This window comes from Lissotriton helveticus, chromosome 9 (genome assembly GCF_964261635.1).
Source record: "Lissotriton helveticus chromosome 9, aLisHel1.1, whole genome shotgun sequence".
Lineage (NCBI taxonomy): Eukaryota > Metazoa > Chordata > Amphibia > Caudata > Salamandridae > Lissotriton > Lissotriton helveticus.
The window spans coordinates 1072777909-1072792651 of NC_136070.1; the positions used below are offsets into that span (position 1 = coordinate 1072777909).

The 14743-nt window shown below is 41.8% G+C and overlaps 1 protein-coding gene across 1 annotated transcript in view; it reads right to left on the reverse strand.

The window, feature by feature from the left end:
* NUP210 (nucleoporin 210) overlaps positions 1–14743 on the reverse strand; it is a 524741-nt gene that overhangs the window by 191769 nt on the left and 318229 nt on the right. The window contains exons 19-21 of the mRNA XM_078661451.1: positions 9479–9583; positions 9210–9311; positions 6794–6922 (exon numbers count right to left, since the gene is read on the reverse strand). Coding sequence (XP_078517577.1) covers positions 6794–6922; positions 9210–9311; positions 9479–9583 — 336 coding nt within the window. The remainder of the gene's footprint in view (positions 1–6793; positions 6923–9209; positions 9312–9478; positions 9584–14743) is intronic.

Sequence of the window (14743 nt, forward strand, 5' to 3'; positions counted from 1 at the left end):
GTGCCCCTGGGTCACACAGATTAAATCCTATGTCAAGGATACAAAATATTCACTCAACATCTTGACTGTCATTGATTAAGATCTCACGCAAGAGATGATGATATGCCTCGACGTGGAGGCTTATACACAAGCATCCCCCAAGAAGAAAGCTTACATGTCAATGCCAACATACTGAGAACACAAGACTGGCCATTGCGTGCACCAATCGAGTGGGTCATAACATAGATGCATATGGCCCTCACATAGAATTTGTTCAAGTTTGAGGACCAACTCTACTTACAAAAACACTGGACTTTCATGGGCGTAAGCACCTTTGCCCCTAGTATCACATGCCTGTACATGAGCCAGCTGGAAGATGATAAAATATAGACCTACAACCCCTTCAACAATGAGATACGTGTCTGGAGACGATATAGAGACGATATCTTGGTCATATGGCACAGAAATAAGAAAAGTACCCAAGTATTCAGCGAATGGTTTAACAAACTAAACCCATATCTCCGCTTTACCATGACTACTCGCAGCACACCAGTATCTTTCCTTGATGTGAATATCAAGGCTAGAGATGGGAAACTGGAAAGCACCCGCTACCGCAAATCCATGGGATGTAACAGCTTCCTCCACTGTAACAGCACCCACCCACGTTACCGGAGAGAAAATCTTCCAGTGGGACAGTTCCTGATGATCAGAAGGAACTGCTTGGACTTGCACAGCTACAAAGAGGAATCAGAAAAACTTGATTCAAAACTACAGGAAAAGGCATATTCCAAAAGGATTATAGAACAGGACCAGAAAAGAGCCAGTACTATGGAACATGCCAAGAAAAGAGCCCGTAACACTTCCAGATCAGCCTTACTGGAAATTAATGCTAAGAGGGGAACCATTTTGCTGATGTGTTACTACATACAACTCATCTTCAAACTTCATAAAGAAGATATTAAACACAAATTTGCATATTCTGACCTCCAATGAACTGAACTTTGTAAAACCACTATTCTCCTTTAAATATAACAGTAGTATTCGAAATATACTGGTACACACTAACTTTTGGAGAAACAAACAAGAGAGGCAAATGATCCTGTGGGGCCAACCCGAAGTAAAAGGACATTATCCTCTTCTACAGCACAAACTACCCATATTGACTTAGGCCTCCCCTCTATGGGAGAAAAAACAACATACCAACTGAAACACTGACGTCATCTATATGATCACAAAAGTTGCTGATATTAAAGATATCAGTCCCAGGATGCATCGTGCCGATAGAGGTAATAAAATCCTCGTAAACCAAATGTATTCAATGTCCACCATATTTTCTCACATGAATTGCTTTTTATTGTGCATTCGTTGAAATTATAGAACAAGGTAATTCCAATTTTCAAGTGCTGCATAATGCCCAAACGCCTTTAAATACAGCATGTTAAAATCCCAAGCTCCATAAGTAATGTCCAAAATGTAACCCAATGCATTTCGGGTGATTACTGCCCTTCGTCAGGGGTTCTTTTCTGTAAAGTTAAAAAGCAAAAGGATTTGTCATTGACACTTATGTAAACTCAGTACTCACAACATTGCATCTTTTCTTACGTGCTAACAATAACTGCCCATTAAAACAACACTTTCCCTCTATGAAAGCGCAACTGAACGCTTTCGCAATCTATTACCAAGTTCACCAGATCGTTACCAGCCTCTAAACCTTTTCCGTGTTCAACAGTCATCATAAACTTCAAGTTATAATGCGATCCTTCTTACCTTAAATATCATTTCAGATGCGAACATATCATTTTTCTCCTTCCCCGTAAGGTTCAATTCATTTTACCCTCCTACGTAATTCAACATAATTTATACATAATGATTCTTCCCACCTGGTTAATCAGGTGCTTCAACCCACCCATTCAGGCTTTTGTTAAGAAAATACATCACCCATAATTCACTCTGTCTGTCAGTTATACCCCGGACCAGATCTTTAACCTTTAGTATGCATGCTGTTATGAAACCTCCCTTGGTAATAAATATAGAATAGACCGCCCTTCCATAAGCTGTCAATCGAATGTGTCGTTAATGCACCTCACTATACACAATAACATTGTTGTTAACAAAAATTAGAATGTCTGCGATGAAAATCACATGCCAATTTGAAACTTAATGCAGTATTAGGAGTCCAAGAAGAATTTCTCGTATTCGGATATGACAATAAACCTTTGTTTGTCCGATTGTTATAATGTCCATGAATGTTCGCTTCTTTTTTAGTGGAGCGTAATCTTTGGGGGCTGGGTCAGGATATAGGACGACACAGTCAATATTATAAAGAGAGTTATGTCTGGGTTCACCTATATTGTTGGACACTTAAAAACAACTTTGGTTATCCGCCACATACTATAGGAGAAAGTACCTCCCTTAGTGATTCTCTAGTAGAAGATATTGACGATGTAACACCATCATCTAATGACACTACAAGCTACAAAATCCTCATGGCTTTAACTGTCTTGAACAAGCCCTATTCAATACCAGGTTCTAATTTACTATACTGCCATATGAAATATGGACAACACTCAGCAGAATTAGATATTAAATAAATAACTCAAACTGAGGATATTAACAATGTAACATATGATGATACTATAAGCCCCAAAATCATTATGGCTTTAATTGTCCAAAACATACCCTATCCACCAATATGGGGAGATATTAAATGTTCCACGTTCTGATTGACTACACTGCCATATGCAATAGGGACAACACTCTCCAATATCAGGTATTAAAAAAATAACTTGAATTGACCCAATTGCACTACACATGTCATGGTCAAGCGATAAGGTTAGATATTGAATACATCTTGTTACTTTTGTGCAATGCCACATCAAATGTACCTGTGAAATAAACTCCAATTGTGTCTCGCCAGCATTAGGCATGAATATAACAGCCTGTATTGAGCCGCCCAAACTACAAGCCCCAGGATCCTGTGGGACGTTGTATTTCGGTACACGCCGACTCACTGAATTGACGCCGCAATGACGTCAGACAACGCAACTGGGCTGGGGCCATGTCCACTAGCGAGCCGCACATGAGAGCAATGGTCCAAACAAATAAACGTGCTCTTTAGCACCGGATACTCAAGAGCCGAGAGATGCAGGACCAATTAGGTGCACAGGAGGGTCATGACCCTTGACGAAGTAAGTGAAAGATGTATGATTGAGTGTGAGAATGAGAAGCAATATCATCTCCCGCTTTTCATTAACTATGGCAACACGCAGTTTTTCTCTTCTTCCACAACTTTACTGATCACCACTTGTGTGTGACTACAGGGCTAACCCTGCAACTGCGTACCCTCATGAAGCGAGAGGTCCACTACTAAGGGGTGAGTGTCTACAAAACCTGAGCATGATTGAATGGCGATAGAATCACAAAATGGTAACCTGCTGTTTTTATAAACAAACAATAAGATGTAGGTTTTTTAACGGTGCTTAAACAGTTAATATACGTCTAAATTTACATTACATAGACAACTTTCAAGAGTTAAGTGTTCTTGTGGGAGCTTCACAGCCACAAATCAGAGTAGATTGGGAAATTATACATCATGTAGTCAGTGGATAATGAGCATGCAATGGGTGATGCATGTGTTCACACAGAATCTCTAGCCGGGATTCCACATGCGACATTGACTAAATCACAAGGTGTGATACTGACACATATAGCGACAGTCCCATACACTTATTTCAGGTTGGACCTAAAAAGAAAATAGGAACAGAACTAAGGGCAAGTATAAACCTGTCCAATTTAGGTGTAGACATCTGCACATCAATTTCAGAAATGGGCTGAACCGGAAACACCAAGGAGGAGAATTGAATTGCCCTAACGAAAGCCCAGCGGGGCCACCTCTTGGGCTGAAACATGTTGGCTTTCGGGTCATAGGACCATAATATCCTCATTACCCTACTCTCCCCTTTTTAATATTCCCAATAACTCTGAAAAGCTATTGGAGGATTTTTAATCTTTAAACCCGCTGATCCACTTCTAGTGCTCCCTGAACTATGGTTAAGCCCACTCTGACCTTTAGCAGTCAGGGTGATCCAGACGATGAAGCATGACACTACTAGAGAGTGTGAGGATTATATAAAAAAGGAATTTCTTCCTTTCCTGCCCTTAAATGGACGGTGTACCACCTGAAGAGAGTAGCGCCCCGCATTTCGTACATACACAGGGTAGGATACTTTATGGTTTGTGTAGTATTGAATAGGGAGGATGTATCCCTCCAGCACCTCTTCCAGCCAGTGAAATGACCTCTCTATCCTCCTGACATGGGTAACTCCTTCCCACCCTTCTCCAGGTCTCAGATATATCAATATCAGATTAGATTGTCAACAATCTTTATAACAACAAAGAACACACCCCCTTTGTGATATGCTACCCTATTGGTATATAAAGACTGGCAGGGCAACTAATTTATTACTTTATATGTTACAGTAAAACCTGTCCAATTTAAGTGTAAACATTTGCACATCAATTTCAGAAATAGTCTGAACCCGAAACACTGGGGAGGAGAATTAAATCACCCTGACGAAAGCCCAGGACCCAGCAGGGCCATCTCTTAGGGCTGAAACATGTTGGTTTTTGGGTCATAGGACCATGCTATCCTCATTACCTTACTTTCCCATTTTTAATATCCCCAATAACTCTGCAATAAAAAGGGATACCTTGGAGCTATTGGAGGATTTTTAAACCTTAAACCCCCGGTCTAATAAGTGCTCCCATAAATATGGTTGAGCCCACCCTGACTTTTAGGAGTCAGGGTGAACCCGATGATGAGGCATGACACTACACGAGTGGGTGAGGGTTATATAAAAAAGATTTTTTACTTTTCCTGCCCTTAAACAGACAGTGTACCACCTGAAGTGAGTAGGGCCCTGCGTATCACACATACACAGGGTGGGAAACTTTTGGTTTCTTTAATCTAATTTGATCACCAGTTCCATCTGCTTCTTAACCCCAAGCCACGTTGTGAGCTAAATGGAGACAGACTGTGAAAAAGAAGACGAAGACTGAATACTTGGAAGATCATGGACCAAAGCCTAAGGTACTGTACTTCCATGCTGGAAGAAATACCTATATCCTGGTCTTCCTTTGCAGTTCTTTACCTCCTGAGCAAAGAGATTAGGAAGATGTTATTTTTCTTACCCCAAGGGGCAAGCATTGGCCAGGAATTCCACAAAAGAAAGAATTTAACTTAAATGTTACTGCTTTTATTTTATGCTGTGTTAGAAGAGCAAAAAGAATATTCCTTTGCTAAATGGTGGGTTGCATAGTTTTCCTAATCATCGGGGTAAGACAAAAGGAGACAAGACTGGCCTGCTAGCAAGACACAAAGGCAGTTGGCCAAAATAAATCACAAGCTGAACTGAACATACATGAGGAGGTTTGTTTTACGTATACGAGCCTCTCATTGTATGCCCTTTTGTATATAATGAGAGGGGTATTCACATTGTTTCTATTGCCTTACAAATTTGGAAGTTGAAATCTGTCAGCACTACCATGTGCTGCCTGTCTCACACAAACAGCACTTCTAAGCCTATAAAAAGGAGGAAATCAATACATTTTGTTTGCTTTCTAGACGGTACCAGAGACTTTGTTAGAGAATCTTTGTCTCCCTGCTCAAGCCAAATTGATGCTATGCATCACTGTGCTGAAGCATTGGAGTGTATTCAAGCCAACTACTCTGTGGATGCTCTAATTCACCTTCATTGTGGCAATGACTAATAGGTTTCAACTGCACCTTAATTGACAATTATCCAGTGTGTCTGTAAAGGACTAGAGAAACACTAGCAGGACCAGTCAGATAAGAGGTTTGCAGTTAGAGGGTTCCAGAACCAGAATCAAATTACTACTTTTGGAGAGAACAGAGAGTTAAAGACTAATATGAAGGACGACATACGCGAGTACCAGTATCAATCATCCATAAAGGGACCAAAATACAAATTATTCATTCCCACATACAAAGGCTGAAGATGATCCAGAAGTGACTGATTTGCTGGTTGACCATACATAAGGCAGTATGAATCTATTGCTAGATACTTAAAATCTCATCTTTACATATTGGAAAGACATTCCATGTAGTTTATTGGCACAGTGAGAAAGGCTGAATTTAGAAAACTGACACTGCTCACATGTTCACACACTGATCGGATTCAGTGCTATGTGAACACAATTTTTCTCTTTTGTATAGCCAACAAGCTCAATCAAATAAATGGACACATAAGTAGAATATTTTCTCAAATTCTAAATAATTCAAATTGAATAGGTATATCCAAAAAAGTACAACTTTCTTAAACTCTCAAAAACAATGCCTGAACCCAAAGGGGCCAAGTACATAAAATATTTACCTCGGAACTAGCCCACTATTTTATAATCCTCACTGTTCAAAATAATATTCAAATTGTTGTAAACACAAAGACTGTTTACCTCTCACGGTTTCAAGAACTGTAAGAGTTTCACAACAGTTGAAATGTTTTAAATAGAACCTAATAAACTGATAAAGCTTACCTACTTTACAACAACGGAAATGTAAAACATAAAACTGCTATCGAAGTCGCAATAGCAGTGAAACCTAAGACTGCTATCACAAGTGCAACGGTCATAACTTACACTAAAATAGTATTCACTAATTAAACAAATAGCACACAAGTGTGGCATATATAAAACATTCAAACCCAGCCTTTCACTAAAATTGCCCCTAAATTGAGCCAGTGTTCAAATTAAGAATATTGCAGACACATTTATCAAAGTTTACTCTATAAACACTCACCTTGTTAACCACACGAACATACAAATCCAGAATATCAGAAACATAGATGTCGGCTTTGGCAGGAGCAGGGAATGCCAAACACTGATCATGTACCATCAGCAACACCGCACCTTGATTTAGGGGTTGTAGCTGACAAGAGCAAACATTGTTTGTTAGACGTTAAAGAAACAAATCCATTCAATGCAACACAGTTCCATATTCCACCAACAAGAACATTAGGTAAAAATGTATATGTATTTATACTGGGTAAATACTTGTGCAACAATAATACGGGTAGTGGGAATGGTGGCACAATCAAATTGTGCATGAGCTTAAGCCAGGTAGTGCAAGACATGTGTCCCTTTAGGCAAGGTACTCTTTAAGCACTCCTCTCCCACCTCCATCATTGATAATGAGTTAACAGAGGGGGTAGTTGGCCCCCAAGGTTCCTCTGGAGCCAAGGGGACTTCATCCCCAGGAGACATGTTTGCACAGTGGTGGAGAAAGGGGCTGTGGCATTCAACAACCTCTCAGCAATACTGCTGTGGGACTTATTGGAGGTAACAGGAGGGGTCGTTGGTCCTTGAGGGCCAGCTACCTTCCCTTTCACTTCCAGTAAGTCCCACACAGTGGGATTTCCAAGATATCTTGGAAGGCCACACCCACTTTCTCTGCCACTCTGAGAAATTCAGCAGTTCAAGTTAGCTGAGCTAAATATAACTGGCGCCCCCGCATTGCACTGCTTATGACCTTGCATTTTACATCACTCATGACATGTTCAGTGACATCACTCATGACATCATCCCCAGAACCTCTGACGCACCCACTGACACCCCAATATAACCTTTCATACACCCACTCCAACTTCTACACTAGCATTCTCAAAACCATTGACACACCCATATCAGTACTTAGGAGCCCACTCATTGATTCATAGGACTACACATACATCCACTTACTTACCCATACAGCCACTCACGCACCAACTCACTCACGAATACATCCACTTATATATTCACTAATACAGCTATACAGCCATTCACACAGTCAGTCACTCATCGAGCCATTAACTCACCTATACATTTATACGCACACCCACTGATTTATTCATACAGATAGTAACACATACTCACTCACCTACACAGTCACTGACACAAGCACACGCTCACACATATGGCCACTCTCGCAATCACTCAGTCACACATACAGTCACTTATACTCCAGCACTCACTTATACTGACTTTCACATATGCAATTACTCACCGACAGAGCCATACACAAACTCACTCACCCATACAGCCACTTACACACTCACTAACCCATAGAGCCACTGAGTAACCCCGCACTCATCCACACAAGCAGTTACACACCCACCCGCACAGACATTTAGACACCCACACACATACTCAGACAACCAATCACTAATCAGTGATGTCATTGACCATCTCATGAGTGATGTAATATGTGAGGTCATAAAAAGTGCATTGCGGGGGCACGAGTTATAGTTAGGTTAGCTGCTGAATTTCTCTGGTTTTGTATGAGCAAAACATGAGTAGAAGTATAACGTCCCTGTAACCTTTGTTTTTTTTCAGTGAATATATGCACACAAGGCTGTCCTTAGCCGCTGTAATCCCTAGTTTATGAGCAAAAAAGTCTCAAAGTTTGACCTTGTACTTGCCACTTTTGGTCTATGCAACTTAAACTCAAGACCATGTGTGTCAATTGTTTCATGTGCATGAAGGATGAGGTCCATTAGTCTAGAATCAAATTCGTTATGTAGCAACCACGGATCCTCTTCTGGTTCAAGTCTCTCAGTGCATGACACTGCAGTACTACATGTAAAATCAATTTTACCATCAGGTACTACATTTTGAATATTGTACAGAAACTCATTACATTTTGTCTTTATATGCCATTACTTTACCGGGCAATTAATGTACTATAAAGTGACAAAAGAAGCACACTCATTCTAAATAGATTTCATACATGACAGTCTAATTGAAGCACCCATCCTATAATACATTTTGTCAGTTTTGTATACAAAATAGTCTACTGTGAATGGTTGTTTAAAAATTAAACAGAAAAAAATCAGAACGGAATGACTTGCTAGAGGGGAATGGTCTGCAAAAAGACATGATCTGAAATCACATCCACTGAGAATCGGATTCAGATACAGGTCAGCTAGTAGATGGGAATAAATCAAAAACTCCAGACCTGGGCTTGTTTGAGGTTAGTAACCTATATGAGCACAACTCTATTAAACTATGCTCAATCAATAATAATCCAGCGTCTTGTACTGTAGAGCTCTGCAGAAATTTTCTTCAGGTGTTACACACTGACTAAACAAAACATGCTTAGTAACTTAATTCTAAATTACATTGTAAATTTAATAAAATTCTCTTTATAAATCTTCAAAAACACAAAATTATTTACGTACCAACACCTTGCCATTTATTTCCCGATTATCAAAACGTATGACATCCTCAACGCTGGTATTCATAAAGAAGTACCCAGAGCCCTCCTTCACAAATAGCTCTGCCTGAAATATACAAGGTATGGCCATTAATTTAAAATACATTCAGAGTAAATTGTGACATTTTAGTCCTGTGCATATCAGGGCTCAACAATGCTTGATAATGGCATATGATTTTCTGTGTAACTGGATACAGAAACAACTTTTAATAAAAAGTGAAAATTTATTTTTACCCTGGCATCAGGGTGATTGTAGATTGTGATCTCACTAGGGTTTACTTTAACATCTTCAACGAGAATGAGTTCAATAGTGGTAGAAACCGGAGCAAGAGAATCATACTGGAAAGGAAAAAAGCACAATTAATATCCATCCCTCAGAATCTGAACCAAACGATTTGCTTACAAAAAGGCAGGAGTTTTAATTAACAAAGGGAACATATATCTGATTTCAAACGTGCATTATTGTTTATTTTGAACAATGTGCAGTAATGTTCTTAGTTACCACCACACACAGTTAAAAGTGTATTTAGTTCATAATTGTAATATAAATCCTAAAAAATGGGATCAATCGTAAACATTATCACCAACTTAATAGGAACAACTTCACAGTGACAAATTCAATACATACAAGACAGGATGTCGGCAGCCTTATAAAATCACCATGTCAAGGTGAATTACTTAGAAATTGATAAACTCATGAAAAGGTTACATTTTGCCAGAAAAAGCCAATAACTCAAAACAGAAGCTGCACATCCACAGGTGCAACCAACAGACTGTAAGCAGCTCTACTCTCTGATCCTGCACTGGCCTTTAAACCCTAGACAGAACTTGAGAAATCTGTTGAATGGATGCTGTTGACAGCCCAACTCTCCCTTCCTGTGTCAGGAATGGCTAGTATTTCAGTGTCACATGTAACTCATTTTCCTTCATGCAATTGGGATTCCAAAAGACATTACTGAAGATATATTTTCATGACATTCTTATGATGTCACAGAGAACCATCATCACCGATGATAAACTCCCATGTAAATTCTACACATCACTTTTCAAATCGATGACATTAACAATTAACTCGGTGATTTAAGGATTGCTGATTATACAGGAAAAGAAGAACATGTTACATTCAGCAACACCTTTTCTGGTGAATAATTTGTCTAATGGTAGATCCTCAAAGTCTGAATCTCGTCAAGTGCCAGACTGGATCTGGAAAACCTTGCAATAGGCGGTGTCATCACCTCCGTCACAACTCTGACCCACTTTGGGGAAAGTAGACCGAGCTCATACAGGATGTCACACCTGCACGGGTGAAAAAGGCAAATGAATACACTAATATATATTTGTTAGCCTTTCCCACAGAATAGGGTGTAGAGCAGGACTACCTGACAGCATAACAATCTTGTCAGTATCTAGTTTGGAACCTTATTAAGTCCACTCTACAGAACAGGAGGAGAGTGAATAGGAAGGAATCCACAGGGAGAATATCTATCAGAAAGTTTTCACGGCATGGTTGAAACCTTCGTGTATTGGGAAGTTACACCCCTGCACACTGCCAAACATTCTTTGGTTTCTTTAGTAGGCACTGGAAGTAGGGGTGTTGGGGGAGATGCAGCACCCCCAGCATAATCATGCTGAGGTTCAGAAGGTGAATGAGCAATATAGATACGTCTGATATACGTTTTTATTTTGTCTCCTTTGGCATTAGTTTAAAGATAGAGTTCAAATGTTAGGATATGTATTCTGGCAAACCTACTTATTTTCATGGAGATTGGCGTTGACTTGTCTTATCTGACTTTAAATTGAGAGATGTAGGTAAACTAAACTATGTGATAATCTTGCTGGGCTAGAGAGAGTGTGAAAGGATCATTTTTTTAGCAGACAACAAAATATACACATCTGTAAATGAGAGATATTTCAAAATATATCAGCAGTTAGGAAAGTACAAATGAAGCATGCTTTTTGTTATTCTGAAGGGTTATGGAATCAAAGTTTTTAATAGGATCAAAATTAATTAAGTTACTTTACATGGTGATGAGCAAATGATAAATATTCACTGAAACCTAATTTCCACACCTCATCTATTGTGAGCTGTATAGTTTTGCCAGTACAACTGCATGCCTACGAGTCTTTATTTAAAAAGAATTCAGGCCACAAAAGGCAGCCCTACAGTCCACCACAAGGGATCCCTGAACTCCAGCTGAAGAGCCTCCAGCTCCAGATGTGAGTGGTTTAAAAATATATGGTAAACTCTACTGGGGTCATGGATTCAATGACCCAGGAAACGTACTGTGTTTGTTGGTTTTGAATGTTGCTAGGGGGCTGCTGCATTACCTGCAGCACGCAACACTAAAAACTAAATGGTTGTTGGTGTCCCTGTCTCTTCTAAAGGCACCACCAGGATGAAAAAAATATAACTTTAAAAAGCTCTAGCGCATTCCTTGCCGTAGCAGAGAATAATAGAGGAGAGTCTCCTGCTGCTCAGCCTACCCAGATCACCCATACTCTTTTTAAAAATAAATTGAGTTGGAGAGATGCGGGAGGAACCCAATGGTTCCCGCCAGCTTCCCAGCCAGCACGCAGGCCAGGTGCTGACGAGAGTCAGCTTTTTATTTTAAATTATTTCTTATTAAGTTGGTGCCCCAGTACTCACCGAGGCACCTACAACTGGTCAAATTAATGGGGGCTGCAGGGGGAGCCCCCAAGACCCTCTCAGCCCCTGTCAAGTTCCCAGCAGCGCACATACCGTAAGCCGGAATTTTACTTTTTGTGGGTAGCTAGTAGCCCACCTGGGGTACCCATGACTTGCAAAATTGTGGGGGCCGCAGGCAGAGACCCAATGTCTCCCATCCCCAACCATTTCCTCAGCCAGCACAATGCATGCGTGCAGAAGGAGCCGGCCTCCTTCCTTTGCTACTTCTTGTGCAGGAGCACCTTTTTTCTATGCTCCCACCCCGGTGGGAGCAAAGTTGTGTTGCCTGCCGGGGGAGAGTGTGGGCAGGGAATACAATTTATATTACCTGTCCAGATGCTACTGGGCAGGGAACACCAATGTCCCAGGGGAAGGGGTCCTCTGGATATTGCAGATGTATTGGATCCAGAGGTTCGGCCCCTTCGCATTGGGGTGAGGGGTCCCCGGGGCCTCTATAATGCTTTGGGGGGTGTGCTATTCTCACACTAAAATCCTAAATGTTTAAATTGGCCCCAAGGATGGGGTTCCATTGGACTCGGCTAGGCTCAGGGACGGGTGACACAAGCCCCCCTTCCCATAAAATAACCATTTGGCCTTGGGGATGGGGTTCCGGTGCCTCTGCAAGGCACACATGCCTCTGCTTTCCCCAAAAACACTGCTGACACAAAAGGCCCTGGGCAGACTCATTTTTAAAAAAGGGCAAAAGCCTACTATTAAAAAAAAAACAATGAATGGTGCTGCAGATTGAAATTTCCTGACATCTATCTGCATGGACAGGGAACGTGATCAGTGGAAACTAAACAGATTTTTTAGAATAGGAAGAAGGGTTACAGGATTAAAACTGAAAAGTGGCTTGTATAGATTACCGCAGAGACAACCTAGAAAGTGTTATTTAAACTGAGGCGACATGACTAAGAATGTAGCAATACTTGAAAGCATTATTGTGAACTTCATAACTGAATTTGGTTTGCGTTTATATCGCTTTTAATATTTAGTTTTCATTTAGGCTGGAGGGGGGCAGATGTGAAAATGATTATTTGTGAAACAATTTAGTTCACTTTAGCCATTTCAAGAAATATGTTTTTAATAGGAATGCTTACAATACTGCTTTGCATCTGCCACAATCACCATAAAGGACTGTAATGAAATTCAGCTACATTTCAATATAGTAATGGTAAATTCCACTGCTGCACTTGAATTTTACTACAGTTTACTGTTTAAGAGATTTCTTAACATGAACTTTTAATGTTCGTGGGGCATGGCTAACCAGCCAATGATGGTAGACGCATAATCGCCTTGATCTGCTCCAGCCTGATTAATTATCCGGTGCTATTGCTAATCTCGGGGCTCATCCGACCCCCAAAACACACTACCTGCTGCTGTGCTGCCCATGCTGTCCTTCTGTGTGTCTGCAGATGATTCAGGAGTGATACGGCAAGGCCAAGGATAGACGCAGTGACTTCTACCACAACTTCAGCGAACAGATGCCAGCCCCCCCACCACCACCACCGACATACAGCTGACCATCACTACCTGGAATCCACCCACCATCAAACTCACCACAGCGACCATGAGGAATACCCACTCAGGAGCCCCCACGGACCACTTCCCTCCGCATATCTACCACAGAGCTTCTGCCACCGTCACACCCGAACTGGCACGGACCATCAATGCCTCCTTTCGAATCCGGCATCTTCCAGACGACTGGAAGTGGGCGGAAGTCAAACCCCTCCTCAAGAAGCCCACGGCCGACCTGAAAGACCTGAAGAACCACCGGCCCATCTCTCTCCTCCCCATCGCAGCCAAAGTCACAGAGAGACTCTTTAACACCCAGCTGACCGCCTTCATCGAAGAGAACTCCATCCTAGATGCCTCCCAGTCCGGGTTCTGCAGCAACCATAGCACCAAGACTGCCCTCCTCACCGCCACCGATGACATCCACATGCTACTCGACCAGGGACACACCGCTGCCCTCATCCTACTAGACCTCTCTGCAGCTTTCAACAACGTCTCTCACCGCGCTCTCGCTGCCAGACTCCACGACGCTGAGATACGAAAAACCGCCCTCGCCTGGATCAGCTCCTATCTCTCCGGCAGAACCCGAAAAGATCAGACTTCCCCCTTTCCTCTCCGAACCCACAGAGATCACCTGCGGAGTACCCCAAGGATCATCACAAAGCCCCACGCTCTTCAAGATGTACATGGCCCCCCTCGCAGCCATTGTCAGACAGAACAGACTTAGCATGATTTCTTACGCAGAAGACACAGAGCTCATCCGCTCCCTCACAAAGAAACCCGACAACACCAGACTATGTTTCCAGGAAGGAATGAAGGACGTCGCCACCTGGATGAAAAATAGCTGTCTGAAGCTCAACTCTGAGAAGACTGAGGTCCTCATAATCGGACAACACATAGTGGCCCTCCACCCTTGGGAGCCTGCCCACTCCGACAGACCATGCACGGAACCTCAGCATCATCCTAGACTCTTCCCTCACCATAACCCGCCAGATCAGCTCCATCACCTCCACCAGTTCCAACTGCCTTCAGATCCTCTGCAAGACCTTCAAATGGATACCCCCGAATGCAGAAAAAACATCACCCACTCACTCATAACCAGCAGACTGGACTACGGCAACGCCCTCCACGCCGGATTTAACAAAACTCTACTACACAAGCTCAAAACCATCCAGAACACCGCAGCCAGACTCGTCATCGGAACCCCACAGCACAAACACATGACCCAACACCTACGAGACTGCCACTGGCTCCCCATCGAGAAGAGAGTGACCTTCAAACTGCTCACCCACGCCTAC